Source organism: Arachis ipaensis, chromosome B9 (genome assembly GCF_059453495.1).
Source record: "Arachis ipaensis isolate K30076 ecotype BB chromosome B9, ASM5945349v1, whole genome shotgun sequence".
Classification (NCBI taxonomy): domain Eukaryota; kingdom Viridiplantae; phylum Streptophyta; class Magnoliopsida; order Fabales; family Fabaceae; genus Arachis; species Arachis ipaensis.
This window is the reverse complement of record NC_142444.1, coordinates 11,491,695-11,509,903: the sequence shown is the minus strand read 5'-3', so window position 1 is coordinate 11,509,903 and position 18,209 is coordinate 11,491,695. Positions and strand designations below refer to the sequence as shown.

At 32.2% G+C, this 18,209-nt stretch overlaps 1 protein-coding gene across 1 annotated transcript; it reads right to left on the bottom strand.

Moving 5' to 3' along the window:
- Positions 1-6,336: 6,336 nt before the first annotated feature.
- LOC107619467 (non-specific phospholipase C3) lies at positions 6,337-18,076 on the bottom strand. The gene is made up of 4 exons (XM_016321766.3): positions 17,358-18,076; positions 9,338-9,744; positions 8,261-8,431; positions 6,337-6,863 (listed from the first exon to the last, which is right to left on the bottom strand). The coding sequence occupies exons 1-4, from the start codon at positions 18,017-18,019 to the stop codon at positions 6,523-6,525; spliced, it is 1,581 nt and encodes a 526-aa protein (XP_016177252.1). The 5' UTR covers positions 18,020-18,076; the 3' UTR covers positions 6,337-6,522.
- Between the last annotated feature and the right edge of the window lie 133 nt (positions 18,077-18,209).

The following is an 18,209-nucleotide window of genomic DNA, read 5'->3' as shown; positions in this document are numbered from 1 at the left end:
TATATCGGCATGATAAATTTCGTTCATCAGTCATGCGTACACATTCTACAAGTGTACGCATGTTTTTAGCATGGTTTCCAATGTTGTGCGTATGCATCCCACATGCGTACGCACAACCAGTGCCATAAGGGGGATCATGCGTACGCATGAGTCCCATTTCGCGTTCAATGGCATTTCTATGGCGTCTCACAGCTGATCCAAACAGAGGCTGAATTTGAGCTATTTGGAAGCAAAAATTCACTCCGTCCCATGCCATCATTGTGCGTCCAACGACAAAATCTAATGGAGAGCACAATTTAGGCCATTTGGAAGCAAAAATTCATGCCATCCTACGCTATCATTGTTGCGTCCCACGGCAAAATCTAACAGAGCACATTTTTTGCCAAAGTGATGAAAGAAAGTTAGCCGTCCTACGGCTCTACTTTGGTGTCCCACGGCAAAATTAAATAGAGAGCAAATTAGACCAAAATGGAGTGGCATTGGGCATGTCGTGCAACGGCTAAAGTGAAAGCTCTCAACTGCAAACAAAATAGAATCATTCTGACTCTTGAAAGCTTGAATAATCAACCACAAGGGAAATTAACATTTGCTAAAATAAGTTGAATTGAGTTGAATTGGATTTGAATCCAACTTGAATTGTATTTAAATTTTATAGGAATTTGTATTTGAATTTGAAGACAACTTGGAAAAGGGAGTATAAAAGCTAGGATGAGAGAATTGAGAGGGACTTTTGGCCATTTTTTTTCACTTTTTACATAATTCTTGTAATTTTTCTGGGACATGAGTCATTAACTCTTTTTCATTGAGGGGAAGAGCTTTGTTGATTTCTAATGGAATGGATTTATTGATTCTCTTCTTTGATCTATGCATTATTGTTTTTAGGAAAGAATTTTCGTTCTTCATTTCAATTATTCAAATTTATTGAAAAATAATTTGAATCTGAATTGAATTTCATGATCAATTAGAAAATTGAATTATAGGAATTAAGCTTTAAGATCCTCTTTCTCAATACTTATGGTTTTGAATTCAGATTTGATGTGTGACATGCACTAAAATCGTCCTTGAGATTCTAATTACATCAATTACGTTTTTGAGATAGGAAAATTTGCATTATATTAGTCACTGACCCGTTTTTCGTTAACGACACACTGATATGGCTTGATGACGTGGACCTTTGGTGACACGTATCACCTTATGGTTTGATCACATGTAACGGTATGATGACGTGTCGATCAGCGACACATGGCATGCTGACGTGGATGGTTATGTCACGTGTCATAATGCTATTTCGCCACATATCGAATTATGCCACGTATCACAATTTTATTTGTCCACGTGTCATCTATTATGTCATCATTACATATGCACCAAATTGGTCATTTACTTTGCAACAAATGACTCATTTTAGTTTTTGAAATTGAATGTCGTCCACCAAATTAGTCTCTTCATCAGTTTTTTCTCCTTTTTTTTTGTAAATTTAAAATTCTGATAAACTAGTTTTAATTATATTTTTTATTATACAATTTTTTATAATAAATTTTTTAATTAATAATTTTAACTTGTATCATTAGAGCACGTGTTAGCTAAATCCAAAACTTTATTATCGTTTCTTGTGTTTATTTGTATATGATGAGTTTGGAAAACTCTAAACTAAATTGATGATGATCAAACATTATTAACAGCAAAATTATTAATCTAATCATGTGTTAATTAAGTTAATTTTGCTGTGCAGGATTTTTCTATTGGGCCGGAAAATAAAATGTTGCAAGCCCAAATTAAAAATCAGCCGAGCTATATGTTTCTTATCAAATGGCTGAATTAATTGGGCCAAATTCAATGTTATTATAAGCCCATATCTAGTTTTGATGAATGCTTCCTATGCATGATCCGTTACAAAATTTATCAGGAAAGCAAATGTTGACTATTGGGCCAGAACTTAAATATTATCATTAAGCCCAAGTTGTTTTGCATGCATGGTCCGAAAGAAAAATAGAATTGGGAAACAATGATGAAAACCCAACTCATTGAATCAAGTGGCATGCTTCCAACGGACTTCACTCTCCTAACTTGTAATGGAATTCAAATTTTATCAAGTAAGGTTAATGCAGTCCTTGGAAATATGAAAGAGAAAAAGTCAAGTGATTTGATGGCAATCAATAGTAGCTTACACGCTACTTCACAAGCTTGGAGAAATGCACCTAATTAATTTATCTTTCATAACTCTCATAGCTTTGCTTTTCTCTTTCTTCTTTCTTTCTATTTGCTTCTCTTCTTTCTTCGGTCTTTGTCCATGAAACAATGGAAGGAGTGTTCTTCAACCAAGAAAAGGAAGAAGCTGCATGCATCAAGACCATCAAGCTAATGATGGCAAGAAAACATACTAAAATAAAAATGAGCTGTGGCTAAGATACTTACTAAATATGGTCAGATTTGGTGAGGTTATCTTGAGCTTTGCATGCTCAAAAAGGAAGAAGAAGATCTCGGCCAGCAAGGGAGATTCTTGAAGCATGGCTTGTCTTTGATTCTGCTCAACCACCACAGGGAGTAGCTAGAGTGGCGAAGTGATGGTTGAAGGCAGAGATTGAAGCAGATGAAGTCATCATCATCATGAAGCATCAAGGGCCAGAATTCCATCTTGGAGAGCAAGCCAAGGATGGAGAGCTCGGATTGATGAAGGGTGATGATCAAGAAAGGTCTAGAGGTAATTGCATGTTGGTTAATGCATGGTTATCTCTTCTCTCTCTTAGTGGCCGAACCGGTTTTGTTGAAGGAGGAAGAAGTTGGTTCGGTTTTGGCTTCAATAAGTGGAGGCTCCCCTCTTCTATATTAAGGGTGGACAGCCACTGTTTGAAGCAAGGAGAAAATTTGAGAGTGCAAGGCACAGAGTTCTCAGAGCTACCTGAGCTAACAGTTTTCTCTTCTCCTTCAATGTATTCTGTTTTGTATTTTTCTGTTTAATTTTGTCATGTCTTGAGTCTCATGGTAAAAGGCAAACAGTAAGGTTTGTATGAAAAAGCCATAGAGCGGAAAAAGGCAGAGAGTGCAAGATTAAAAGAAAAATCCATAGATGTCTTAGAGTTCCTTTGCTCATCTATGTTGTGATTCTGTGGGAATCCCCTTGTAAGTTGGGTTAGCACTTTACAAGTTGTAATCAGATTGATTATAGTGAAATTCCATCATGTTTGTGATGGAGACTGGATGTAGGCTGCACTGCACTTAGCAGCTGAACCAGGATATATCTGGGTGTAATCTTCAACTCTTCTTTCCTACATTTCTATTTCTACTGCACAGGAGCAAAACTAATATTATCTCGTGCCAAGTGACGAGACAAAAAGAAAAGTCTCGTGGATAGGGACGAGACAAAACAAAGTTGCTCGTGTCCAGTGACGAGCAAAAACAGAAAAGTCTCCTCTGAGTTCAGCAAGTGTTAGCAACGAAAAAAGAGGGCTAAGATTCAACCCCCCCTTCTCTTAGCCACTGAAACCATCAGTATATGTTTTAATACTGTTCAAGCCATAGTTATAATAAGTGTTTATATTAATTAATAGTGTAATATATGAAAAGGCCGCCTAACTAAGTTATAGATAAAATGAATTATTATAATCGACAGTATAAATCTATCTTATTAATTTAATGAGAAGTCAATTATATAAGAATAAGACGTTCTTAAATCAGATGAGAATAATAAATTTATATTAGTTAATAAGTGTCTTATCAAGTATTCTTAAAATATTTATTAAGATGTTAAATATTAAAAAGTTTGTATTAAGAAATATTATTATACTCTTAACTTACACTCTTTACTAAATTAATATCATTATCTCATATAATTCTTTTAATAAAATATTGTAGAAAAAAATTTGTATAATTAAAACTAAAATTTTAAAATATTTTATAAAAACACTTGTATTTAAATAACTTGTGAAAAGATAAAATTAAAATTAGTGTATTCAAAGATATTAAAAATGAGAAAAAACTGACGAATGGACTAATTTGGTGCACGACATTTAATTTTAGGGACTAAAATGAGTCATTTGATGCAAAGTAACAGACCAATTTGGTACATATGTAATAATGACATAGTAGATAATACAGGGACAAATGATATTGTGACACGTGGCATAATCTGACATGTGGCATAACCATCCATGTCATCATGCTGCGTGTCGCTGGCCGACATGTCATCATACTGTTATACATGGCCAAACCATGAGGTGACACATGTCACTAAAGGTCCACGTCATCAAGCCACGTCAACGAAAAATGGGTCAGGGACTAATATGATGTAATTTTTTCGATCTCAAAGACAATTTTAGTGCACGACGTCAATCTCAGAAACTACTTTAAAAATTTTGTCGTTACAAAAGTGGTGTGAGATATTTGTGTGGTGTACCAAAAAGATATCTTAAAATTCCAATTGCATCAATTATATTCTTTTGGCAAAAATACACCGTTATTTTTTTACTTATTTGTTGTTAACAATGTACTAATGTAGTTTGATAACGTAAATTGTTAGTGACTTAGTGATGCATATTATTTTATAATTTGGCCACGTATAATACTACAATGACAGATTGACCAGTGATCTGCTGACTCATAACATATTAACGTGGTGGGTTGTGCTACATGTTATAATATTATTCATCCACATATCAGCTACTTTATCATCATTATAAATAATACACTTTGGTCATTGATTTTCCGTTAAGTAATTTATTTTAGTTTTTAAAATTGAATATCAAATTTAAAAGTTTTTAAAGACTAATTTAAATGTTTACTAATTAATAATTATACATATAGCGATATAAAACTCTAAAAGCAATCAATTAACACAAAAAAAAATGTGTAAAGATTAATAAAAAGAAAGAAAATTAAGTATAATTCTTACTAAAAGTGAGAAACATAATTTAGTTATGCTCAGGGGTTAAGTACGATTTTGGTCCCTAACGTAGAGGTCGAAAATTTATTTCGTTTTCAATTTTTTTTCGCTACAAAATTATTCCCAAGGTTTCAATTTGTTTAAAAATCGTCCTTCAGACGAAAATGTCATTCCTCCTTCTTCTCCAAAATCAACCAGCAGCAGAACCACCACACTTCCCCACCACCACCACCTCCCTTACTCCCACTAAATACCAATAATCAAATTCAAGATTATTCAAATGCAAAAACTAACAACAACAAAATCAACACACAACAACAATAAAATAAAATAAAATAACAAATGCAGAATAAAAAGAAGAAGCAAATCCAAATGCAGAAGAAGCAGATCCAAATGCAGATAAAGAAGAAGAAGCAGATCCAAATGTAAATGCAAAAGCAGAATCGGAAGCAGAAGTAGAAAGCAAAACAGAAGCAGAAGCGGACGGTAGCAGCGGAGCAGTGGCGGAGAGGGAGGAGGAGCAGAAACGGTGAGCGGCGCGCGAGTGGCGGCGACGGCGCTGAACACGGTTTCCCCTTTCGATCCCTTCCGATCTCACTCTTCTCCCTTAGTTTTCTCCTCTTGCTGTCTGTTTCTCCTTACAATCACAGGCGGTGATGCGGCGGTGCGATGGTCCCTTCCCCCTTCCCTCCCCCCTCCCGGATTCTCTTTCTTCCCCTCCCCTCCCCCATTCTCTTTCTTCCCCTCCCCTCCCCCATTCTCTTTCTCCCTCTTGTGACTTTTCGATCCTTTTTTATTTTATTTTATAATTTTTTTAGTGAGGGATAATTTAGTAATAAAAATAAAAAATTGGTAAAAATGATAATTTTAAAATAAATTAAAATTTTGGGACCATTTTGTAGCGAAAAAATACCAAAGACAAAATAAATTTTCGACCTCTACGTTAGGAACCAAAATCATACTTAAACCTTATGCTCAGCTAGGGGTGGCAATGGGTAGGGTAGGGTAGGGTTTGGAGCCAACCCTAACCCTACCCGCTCTTAATCCGCGGGTACCCGATCCTACCCGCGGGTTACAAAAAAAGAAACAACATTATTATATAACTTGATGATAATTTAAAATAGAACTGACTTTTATGTAAAAAAAAGTTTATTAAATTATCAATTAATGATCTTCTTTTAATGACTAAGGATTTTTTGCATTTAATGAGAGGTCTTTGGTTCAACATCCACTTAAAACATATTTTTATATAAGTATATAACATATGCATATATAGAGTGCGGGTTGGTCGGGTAGGGTTGAGGCTCAACCCGCACCCTACCCGACTCGCACAAGAACCCTACCCGCACCCTACCCTACCCGCTGCGGATCGGATTGACAACCCTACCCGACCAGGTGGAGTCGGGTTGGATACTCACGGGTTGGATACTCGCGAGTAGAGTACATATTGCCACCCCTATGCTCAGCCATCAGACTATTATGATGAAATAGAAATGAATACACAAAACATTATTATTCAGCACATAGAGACAAATTTGATTCTCAAAGCCATATAATTGTACACACAAATAAATGACCGCAAGAATAACGAGGTATCCCAGTAGAAATTATTCACGGTTAAATACAATGCGCAATATATTGAACTATGGATCACAAACTATACAAGACAACAACTTCTGAAAGAAATTCTTGGAATTTGGTGGTGTTGATTTATTCTTATCAGCACACTCAACAATTTGAGATCCATCAACTCCACTTTGCTTTGCTTTGTTACACTCATCTAAGAAGGTATTGAATGCATCTTCAATATATTTAATTGCGTCCAAAGCAGTCATGTTCTCAACTAACTTGTTAGGGTAGATGCTTTTTTTGTGATCTCCATTTAAAGTTGCTGCCATTTGTACCAATTCTTCCTGAAATTCGCTCAGCTTTGCCTGTTCTTGAGCACCGACCTCTCTTAATTTCGCCGGTTCAGGTAATTTCTCTGCAAAAATTAATCAAAAACATAAAATACAATTTTTTTCCCCTTCTAAAATACCTTTTTTGTATATAGCCTACAATTTTTCTTTTGTTATTTTCAAGTCTTGAACCTAAAACTTCTTATTTAAATTATAAATAATTTATTATGTCAATTAATTTTATTTTTATTAATTTTATGAGAGCGCTTAAAATTTTATACAATTCTTTAATTTTTATATGTTGGATCTTCGATATACGATTATATTACGTGTACATCAAAATCAGCTACTAAAATTATTCACCAGTATAAAATACATGTTAGAATATGATTTATTACGTGTACATCAAAATCAGCTACTAAAATTAGTCACCAGTATAAAATACATGTTAGAATATAAATATATATTGAAAATAAATTAAACTATATATATTTATATACAAATACATTAGTAACTGATTTTGGTGTACGAATAGCATTTTTGAATAAAATTTTATAAGATTCTTTAGTATTTTATATGTTGGCTCTTCGATATAAGACTTATATTGATTCTACAAAACTCATAACCCAATATATTTTTTTAAGGTAAAGTATACTTTTTATTCCTAAAATTTAACAAAAAATTTAAAAATACTCATAAGTGTTATTTTGTTTTAATTTTGTCCCAAAAATTTTCGATTTGCATCAAATATACGGTATATACCTCTGATGTCTAATTTTTCAAAAAATTTAAGACTAATTAAACAATGATTTCATAAGAACAACCTCAATACAAGCAAATCAACCATAATTTTCATGCATTATTGTTAGATTGGTCTTAAATTTTTTAAAAATTTAGCCATGGAGAGTATATTTGATGCAAATCGAAAACTTTTGGGACAAAATTGAAACAAAATAAAACTTATGGGTATTTTTGAAACTTTTATCAAACTTTAGGGACAAAAAATATACTTTACCCTTTTTTTTTATTATGGTATGTGTACATTAAAATTAGTCACTAATATCAGTCACACCAATATAAAATATATGTTGAAATATAAATACACATTGAAAATAAATTAAACTACAGATGTATTTATACATAAATACATTGATGACTAATTTTAGTAATTAATTTTGATGTACGAATAGCATTTTGTATCTTTTTATTAGATGTATGTGATTCTATTTGAGCATTATTATATCGGAAAATTTTGGGAGTCTGCACATATTAACAATTTTGGCTAGTAATTAGCCGACAGAAACAATAAATTGTCTTTTAACAAAAAAAACATTGTTGTATATGTATAAATTTTGGTGATATGAATGCAAATGTGTTAATTTTTATGTGTATAAATTTTGTAAAGATAAGTAAAAATTATTATTGACGAAATAATGACAGTATTTATTAGTCATGTAGTATTACTGTTGTTATATATGTATACCTGGACAATCTGTTCGGGGTGTAGATAGGGTTAAAAGAGAATCGAAAGTTGCAGCCCATGCATCACGTTTAGTGAGAAATTGAGGTAGCTTATATATCTTCTTAACAGTTGCTGCTATTGAAGAATGTTCATACTGTGATGTAGGGAATGGTCCCAAAGGATTGTGTAACACTGCATATACATATATACATAATACAATAATATTAATTTTTACGGCATAATCACAAACACAAGAAATGGGAATTAAATTAGTAATACTCATCGTTGAGTTTAAATCCAATGACATCTCATGAATATCAAACTTCAAATCATGGTTTTGCACCAAACTGGACTAATTGGTTCAACTGACTTATTCGATTATGAAAAAAAAAAAATATCGACAATAGACCAATAAAATACTAAAAATCGATCTGATTTTTATTGAAAATGAATTCAAAAAATTAATTTTTTTAAATTTTTTTTCAAGATAATATATATGTTTTATATAAATAACAATATTTAAGAAATATGGTTAAAATTAAGATAACATTTTTTATCTTGAAACAAGATTCTTTAATTTTTATTTTTTAATTAAAAACGTTCTCGAATAACAAAAAAAATAGTTATAGTAGCCATCATACTCATAACATATAAGAAAATAATAATATTACATATAGTCAAGTAAATATTATTATTTTTAGCCAATAATAATTTATATTCATATTTATTTATAAAAATTTTGTACACAAGAAATATATAATTTGCACTTATATTTATCAAAATTTATACACATGAATTAATATAATTTGCATCCATATTTTTTAAAATTTGTGCACATAAATTAATAAAAATTATTTTAAAGATAATTTAATATTTACATTAATCAAAAAATGACAAAAAAATACTAAAAATGACTGGTTCCAAAAATTTCTCATAAAAAAGTATATTATTATATTGTATTCAACTCTTGAACCTTTTAAATCATTGAACTTTTTGGTTTCAAAGTTACAAAAACAAGTTCGAATTTTAGAAACATATCACAACATATTTGACCTTAAAAAAATGGCTCACATATAAACTCCACATAAATGCACTAACCTTTGCCAGGCTCAATCCATGGAGAGATAATGATGGCAGGAACCCTAACACCAAGCCTATCAAACTTGAACTTGAATGGATCAGGACCAACAATGTCATCAGGGCTAGGAACTCCTTCAACAGGAGTTGGAACATGATCATAGAAACCTCCATGTTCATCGTATGTGATCACAAACAGAATCTCCTTCCACTGAGGGCTACTCCTCAGTGCTTCATACACCTCCTTCACCAATTTCTGTCCCTCTCCCACATCATGGGGTGGGTGATCATCGTTCGCTGGATTGGATAAAAGATCGAAATATCTTGGTTCAATGACAACGTAGTTTTGTAACTTCCCTTCTTTGCAGTGCTTCTTGAATGAGTCAAATGGGTGGAAGTTGTCTATGTATTTTAGTTTCCTAAGATTCCTGAAAGCAATGAAATGGTGAATTTAATATTTATTAGCAAAACTATTAGAATTAGTTAACTGGGTTTAGCCAGTGGTGCATCCAGAAGATTTGGCTAGCAGAAGAAGTTGGTGAACAAAAATTTTCCATATCCAAAAGTTAGAAAATTTATATATCCAAAATTTATAAAATAATTATACATTTAAAATTTAAGATGAATGATTATCGGTTGATTTTTATTGTGTTTTATGATTAAGTATTTTTTTTGTTTCTAAAGTATTAGACAAAAATTAAAATTGTTCCTAAATTTTATTTTTATCAAATTCATTCTCAAAGTTAGAAATTATTTTAAATCATTATTTTCTATCCCAAATTTATTTTTTGGACAAAATTATTATTGGTAAAAATAAAATTGAAAAACCCTCACTACCATAAAATAGTAGACTACTCCATCAATTTTAATCTTTCTTATTATTTTCACCATGTCTCTTCAAATATTATCAAAATTTCTCCTTCATTCTCGTTACTTTCAACAACAATAACAACAATAAGTAATTAGTTTAATTAAAAATTTCATAACAAAAATTGAGAGAAAGAAATAAATGGAAGGAAGTGAGACAGAGTGATGGTGGCGCTGATGGAAGAAGAGAAAGTCACTGCCACCAAGAAACAAAAATTGAGAGAAATAAATAGATGAAAGGAAGTGAGACAGAGTGATGGTGGCGCTGATGGAAGATTGGAAAGTCATTGCCACGAAGCAATAGGAGGGTGGAACCTGAAGTGTGGGTGTTGTTGCTTTAATTAACTGTTGTTATAGCTGCTGCCATTGTTGCCGTCAAGCTCTTCCATGGTCTGTCGAACTGGTTCTAGTGATACCAAAGCCTCTCGCCAATTTTAACGCTGCTGCAAAGGATTCTACCACCACTGAACTGATTGTGATTTTTGAATTGTGCAAAACTTTTTCCATCTCTTTTTAACGCTCCACTTTTTCTTATCAATTCACAAGCCAAATTTAAAATTATGTTGTTGCTGCCATTGTTATTCACTACAAGAAAAATATTAAATATTCTTAGGTTTATGGTTGGATTTAACATTAGCCGTTAGCCAGGGATCTATTGGAAGTGAATCGGGTAATAAATTCGTCCGATAAAAAAATTACCATTAGATTAGATTTTTTGTCCACAAATGTGCCGGTAATATTTAGAGGAAATAACAAAAAATTTAGCGCGTTTTGTACCGTCAGATTTACTAGCGAATTAATGAAACACTACATTTTGCCACACGTAATGGGTTACTATTGGATTTATCTGCCAATAAATCTGACAGTAAAATTAGCTCTAAATTGAAATCAGACACCCTCTCCCACTCATTTTGGAAGACCACACACATTCTCTGAAACCATCGGCTCTCTCTCTCTCTGCATCTTCCTCCCCCAAATCACCTCCGACAGTCCTTCTGTCAGTGTTAGCCACTACCAACAGTCTTCAAAGACCGCATGAACTGGTCACTACCACCACCAATTTGCATCGCATGGAACACTGTCATGTCGTCGCTGCTTGCCGGAGCTACCTCCTTCCTCTTTTTAGGTAGGTTGTCCTCCTCTCTCTTCATATTGTATCCTATTTTATATTTGTTTTTTTTCAGCTAAAATCCTAAATGCAACTTTTCAAGTTGGTCACCATTAAATTTTTTGTGCTGTCATTGACTCTAAATAACTCACTCACTAAAAAATTTAGAGTAGTTAAACCTTAAGTCCTAATTTATATAATTTTAATTAGGATTGGTGGAAGAGTTGGGATTAGTAATAGAGAGATGATTTTTTTTAAGAGTTACAATTATTTTTATTAGGGATAATTTTGTCTAAAAATTATATTTATAATATTAAGGATGATTTTGGAAAAAAAATGATAAGGACGAAAAAAGTTATTAGCTCTTTTTTCTATTATCCATATATAAATATAAAGGTAAAATATTATTTTAATTATAATACTTTTATAAAAACTAAATTATTCCTGACTATTATTTTATATTAAAAAATATTTCTATTAATATTATAATAAATTTTAGGGTTAAGTACGATTTTGGTCCTTAACGTAGATGTTGAAAATTTTTTTTGTTTCTGACTTTTTTTTGCCTACAAAATAGTTTCGAAGGTTTAACTTAGTTTTAAAATCATCCTTTGAACGAAAATACCATTCCCCCTTCTTCCCCAAAATCAAACAGAAGCAGAGACGCAGAGACACAAGCAAAAGTAGAAACAGAAGCAGGCAGAAGCAAAAGCAGAAGCAGAATCAACAACAATGAAACAGCAACAACCAAAAGAACAACAACAACAATAACAATGGATAATGGAATAAGAACAACAACAAAAGTAGAACCAGAAGCAAAAACAAAAATAGAAGCAGACAGAAGCAGAAAGCAGAAGCAAAAGCAGCAACAATGAAACAACAACAACAACCAGAATCACAGGAAGAACCACAATAATGGATAATGGAATCAGAACAACAACAACAACGGGCAAGGAGGACCAGGAGCAGCGGCGACCGGCGAGGAGCATCGACGACCGTCCAACCTCGCGGATCTGCTGTCGTCGACGTGATCTCACTCTAGCGGCAGTGACAGGACATGGCTCGATGGCAACCGACAACGACGGTTCGCGATAAGGACGACGGCAGGGCGTGGCGAGCTGGACGCGGTCTCCCTCAGTGCCTCCGTTCCTATCTTCTCTTCCTCTCCGCTTCTCTTTCTCTCTCCCTCTGCTCTCTCTTATCTTGCCGTTAGTGTGAGTGTGTGCTGAGAAAGAAAGGAAACGACGAGATCTGGCGGTGAGGAAGCAGCGTCGGCGGATTCCCTTCTCCACCTTCCCTTTCCTCTCTTCTTCCCTGGAAACACCCCCAAAGCGTGATTCCCTTTCCAGTCCCCCTTTTCCCGTTTTCATTTTTTTCTTTTTTTTTATATATTTTTTTAGTTAGTGGTAATTTGGTAATTAAAATAAAAAATTTGATAAAAATGACGATTTTAAAACTAAGTTAAACATTCGGGATCATTTTGTAGACAAAAAAAAAGCAGGAGACAAAAAAAATTTTCAACCTCTACGGTTAGGGACCAGAATCGTACTTATTAACCTTAAATTTTAAAATTATCCTGTTATTTTTTAGATGAATTTATTCTTAATAAAAATAAGAGAAAATACTGAGTTTGGTCCCTAAAATTACACTCGAGCCTCAATTTAGTCCTTGAAGTTTCAATTGCCTCAATTTAGTCCCTGAACTTTTTAAATTTTAATCACGTTAGTCCCTACAGTAGTTTCCATCACAGAGTCAATTGAAAAGTTTGGGAATTAAATTGAGGTAATTAAAACTTTAGGGACTAAATTGAAACTCGAGTGTAACTTCAGGGACCAAATTGAGTATTAAATTTATAATAATTTCATTTACATTCTTGTTCCTCTCCTCCTCCTACCTTTATTAGTGTTGTCTCTCGTTCTCCTCTCGTTTCCTCTGAATATATATAAACCTTGAAATTTGATTTTTTTTTTAATTTAACTCTTCTGTTATAGTTATATGAAATTATAAAATTATATTCAATTTTATAACTTTAATTTTAAGAATTTTTAAAATTTATATTAGTATATATTTATGTTATTTGTATTTATTTATAATTTAATATATTATTTTATTATAATTTGGTTATTTTGATTGAATCCACAGTTAAATCAGTTGAACTTTTAAACTAATAAATTAATAGTTATAAACTTATAATGGTTCGATAATCGATTTGGTTTTCAAAATTTTAAGTTTTATATTGTTGAAAAAAATGGTTAAATACGATTTTGGTCCTATGTCAAAAATTTTTTCATCCCCAACTTTTGTTTGCATACAGAATCGTCCCTAAGGTTTAACTTAATTTTAAAATCATTATTTTTACCAAAAATTTAATTTTTATTACTAAATTACCCCTAACTAAAAAAATTATAAAATAAAAAAAAAAAAGAAAGAAAATGGGTTAAAGGGGGAAGGGATCACGGAGGGGGAGGGAAGAAGAAAGGGGAAGGGAAGGTGGGGAGAAGGGAATCACGCGAGGGGGGAAGGGAGGCCGTCGTCGTACTGGACTCGTTGCCGCTGTTGAGTCGCGTTGTCGCCGTTCTGAGCAGCTCTGTCATCGCTAGATCCGCCACCGTTGCTGACCGCGGAGATATATATATATATATATATATATATATATATATATATATATATATATATAGAGAGAGAGAGAGAGAGAGAGAGAGAGAGAGAGAGAGAGAGAGAGAGAGAGAGAGAGAGAGAGAGAGAGAGAGAGAGAGAGAGAGAGAGAGAGAGAGAGAGAGAGAGAGAGAGAGAGAGAGAGAGAGAGAGAGAGAGAGAGAGAGAGAGAGGAGGAGGAGGAGGAGGAGTGTTGCCGCCAGCGGCCACCGCTACCGTCCATTGAACCAAATGTCGTCGCCGAAGCTCCTCTGCTGCTTCATGTCCTCGCCGCTGGATCTCTTGCTGCTCCTCTTCCTCGCTAGCTCGCCGCTACTCCTCGCATGTCGTCACTGCTCCTCGCCGGTGGATTCCAATTTTGTTTCAGATTAAACTAATTATTTTGCTTCTGTTTCTGATTATTCTGCTTCTGTTCCAATTTCGATTTTTGTTAATCACACTGGATATTGATTCCATTGTTTTTCTATTTCTGTTTTGTTTCTGATTCTATTCTATTCTTCTGCTTCTCTATTTTAATATTTTATATCTTTTAGTTAAAATTTTGTTATTGTCGTTGAAATTATGTTGCTGATGTGTTTTGTTTGTTTCTCTGTTTTGAAATTTTAATATTAGTTAGTTGAAATTTTGTTATTGCTGTTGTTGAAATTATAGTTGAAATTTTGTTGAAATTCTAGTTAACGAAGAGAAAGAGAAAGAAGAAGAAATATTGTTATGATTGAGATGAATAACTGGGTACTGGGTATTGCTGTGATGGAGAAGAAGAATCGAATATTTTGGTGAAAAAGGAAAAGTCAAAAGACGATTTTAAAACTAAGTTAAATCTTAAGAATAATTTTGTATGAAAAAAAAGTTAGGAACATAAAAATCTTGACCTATATTTTAGAGATCAAAATTTACTTAATCTTTAAAATTTTTTTTGTAAAAGTTTAACCTCCTATACACTACAAATAAAATTCTTACCAAACTAATTTATACTATTATTTAATAAATTTTTTAACATTAAATTCATATTATCCAAAAATAATATTGTTAAAAATCAAAATATCCACTTTTTATCTAAAAATCATCTTATATATATTTAAAAAGAATAGACAAGAACCGAATTGGATTTGCTACTAGTGTTACTATGAAAAAAGAGATGACATGAAACTGAATATAATGGAGTAAGGCTTGCATACTTAAAGTCCCACACATAGCACATTCATATAAGCTTTTCAGGCTGGCCGCTGGCTCCATATATATATCTATTTGTAATTAGAGGTGACAGGAGATAGAATAAGTAGGGTTTGGATTTAATTTTAATGTTATTTATAAGTTAAAATTTTTATATAAATTTAATTTTATTCTATTTACGAATTGAAAATATTTTAACTTTAATTTTATTTATTTTTAATTTGTGGGTATTTGATTTTATCTGTGAGACTGTAAGTTATTAAAAAAATATAATATTATTATATAATTTGATGATAATTTAAAATAGAACTAATTTTTATAAAAAAAATTATTAAATTATTAATTAATAATTTTTTTAATTAGTAAAAATTTTTTGTATTTAGTAAAAATTTTTTTATTCAACATCTACTTAAAACATATATATATATAAAAAGTGCGAGTTAATTGAAACTCAATCTACATTTTATCCGACGTGCACAAAAATTTTATCCAACTAAATTAAATAGAATTGAATACCTATAGATAAGATACATATTGTCACTTCTAATTGTGACAACCCACTTCCACCATTATTTTACTTGGAACAAGAGATTCCACCAAAGCATTGACACCTGAAGTATATTTATATATTTCGAAAAATAAATCACATAAATTTTTAAGGTAGATCATTGCATGTGTATCACGTTTACTTAAAAATTTGTTCTTCTTTTGAGCTGTAAGCCAGTAAGGTTATATTTTCTAAGAGAATATAATAAAGTTTAGGGTACAGTGTGTCACCCGGCCCATAAATATTATGTAAACAGTACAACAACAATACTATATATATGATTGCGGATGTGTAATATTCTTTAATGTTAATTTATATATCAAAATCAATATCATACAATAATTACTTTTAATCTATACAGTATTATTATATAAAGATAATAATATATAGTTGTACGGAAAATTTTCACTATAACTTAGTGTGTTGTGTGTTAGAAAATGTTTTACCATACGGTTTAACACTTATATAATTATTGTAAGAACTATCTAACTATAAACAATATCACTCACGTACCTTTCTTTAAAAAAGATAATATTTTAATTTATTATTAATTGCATTTAAGGTGATTTATATAAATTATACCATAATTATACATAATTTTTTAAAAATTAAAAAATTAAATTATTATATCATTAATTAGATAATATATTTTTTTAAGACACAAATTTAAAAAATAATTCTAATAAAATAAAATTTTATGACACATATAAGTCATTGTTAAAAGTAAAGTACAATTATTATTATTATTATTATAGATAACAATATATTAATAATATTTTTTTTAAAACACATATTTCAAATATAAATATCAAAAACATTTTTTTCGTACGTTACACAGATACATACACTAGTAATATAATTATTGTAGGAACTATCTAATTTGGCGAAGTTAATATTACTAAAAAAATCTTTAATTAATAAAGAAGGAGAATAATATAATCATTTTTGGTTAACAAATTGCTCGTGGTTGGTGTAAGTGTGTAACTCTTGCGTGGTTGTGGACCTCGTGGTTGTATTTCTTTTTGTTTGTTTATGACTTCTAGTGGGGGTAGGTGTGTTTAGATGCACCTGAACATTAGAGGAGGCTTTTATTTTTTGTTATGTCTTTTATTTTGCTGAGAAATTGTATTATATGTATTATTTTTTGGTATATTATTAAGTGTATATTTTTTTGGATATAACAAAAAATAATTTATTTATTTTTAATTAATTTTTATCAATTAATTTAATATCATTGTGAAAACTTTACGCACGACATATACACAAAAATGTATATAATATTATTCATCCGTTATATATATTTAGTTGAAAAATAATATTTATGCCATTTTTTAAATTCGTGTATATATATATATAAACATGAAATTAATTTTATTTATTTTGTCAATTTAAATTATATTTATATTTTAATATTCAATTTTTTTTAAAAAACTTTAAAATTAAACTAAATTAATTTGTTTCCCCTTCGAAGAAGATTAAGCGTCACTCCAAACTTCCCTAATTTACTGGTGTTAAACTCAATTCCTAACCTTAAAATTAGTATCTTTTAATAGAGTTTATTTTGATGCAATCACATTCGTTCTGACTGACCATTCAACGTATTTAATATAAAAGGTAGTTGGATATACGTATGAAATTATTTTATACGCATGGCAACGAAGTAATTATTAACGAAGAAGAAGAAGACGAACCTGTAGAAAAGCGTGATGGGTAGTGTCTGATAATAAATCCCAAAACTGAATCCATTCTCATCCAACGAATCAAATATCGTTTTCTGCGGCAGCCCTCCAACTAACTTCCCAGTGTCGTTGTTTGTCATTCCATACGACGTCGCAGAGTGCACGTACAGCCTGTTCGGTTGCGTCGCCGCAGGAACTGACGCAAACCAACTGTCGCAAACCGCAAACTCCTTAACCAACTCTGCATAGACCGGAACCCGGTCTGGTCTGAACCCATTCATCACCGCCTCCGTCCTCGGGGGCAGCTCCTCGTCCCCGTTCTTTGGCGGCTGCTTCGCCGCATTTTGGACGAAGCCTTGCATTGTCGGCGGCAACTTATTTGCCGCCGAAGACTCACTCCATGGCTCTCCAAAGATTTGCTCGTAGATATCTTGGACGGCGTGTCCCGGGTCTGGATCAGTGTTGGCGGACCGGTCTCCAAATTGAATTCGGTTTGAGTTTGGGTCGGCGGTAGACATCGGATTTGATTCGGAACCGGTCACGCCATCGATTTCCGGGTTGAGGGACTTCATCCAACCAAGGATGTGGTCGAAGGAGCGGTTCTCTTGAACCAAAACGACAACGGTTTTGATTTTGGAGTGTCCTCCATTGTTGCCTGTGCTGGTTGAAGCCATGTTTGCGTGTGTTGACTGTTTGGTGTATTCTTCGATTTAGAAAGAGATAATCAGATAATTGAGCGGGTAAATATTGATTTAGATCACCTACCTGTCACACGGTTTTATATTTTAGTTTATGTGTCAATAAGAATTGGACACTTACTTTAAAAGAGTAAACTACTATTTGTACCCACAAAAGTTGAAAACG

Coding starts and splice junctions, on each gene's coding strand:
- LOC107619467 (XM_016321766.3), bottom strand. CDS start 18,019: ATGGCTTCAACCAGCACAGGCAACAATGGAGGACACTCCAAAATCAAA. Junction 8,432..9,337: donor ATGGATTGAGCCTGGCAAAG/GTTAGTGCATTT, acceptor ATGTATATGCAG/TGTTACACAATCCTTTGGGA. Junction 6,864..8,260: donor ACCCCGAACAGATTGTCCAG/GTATACATATAT, acceptor TAATTTTTGCAG/AGAAATTACCTGAACCGGCG.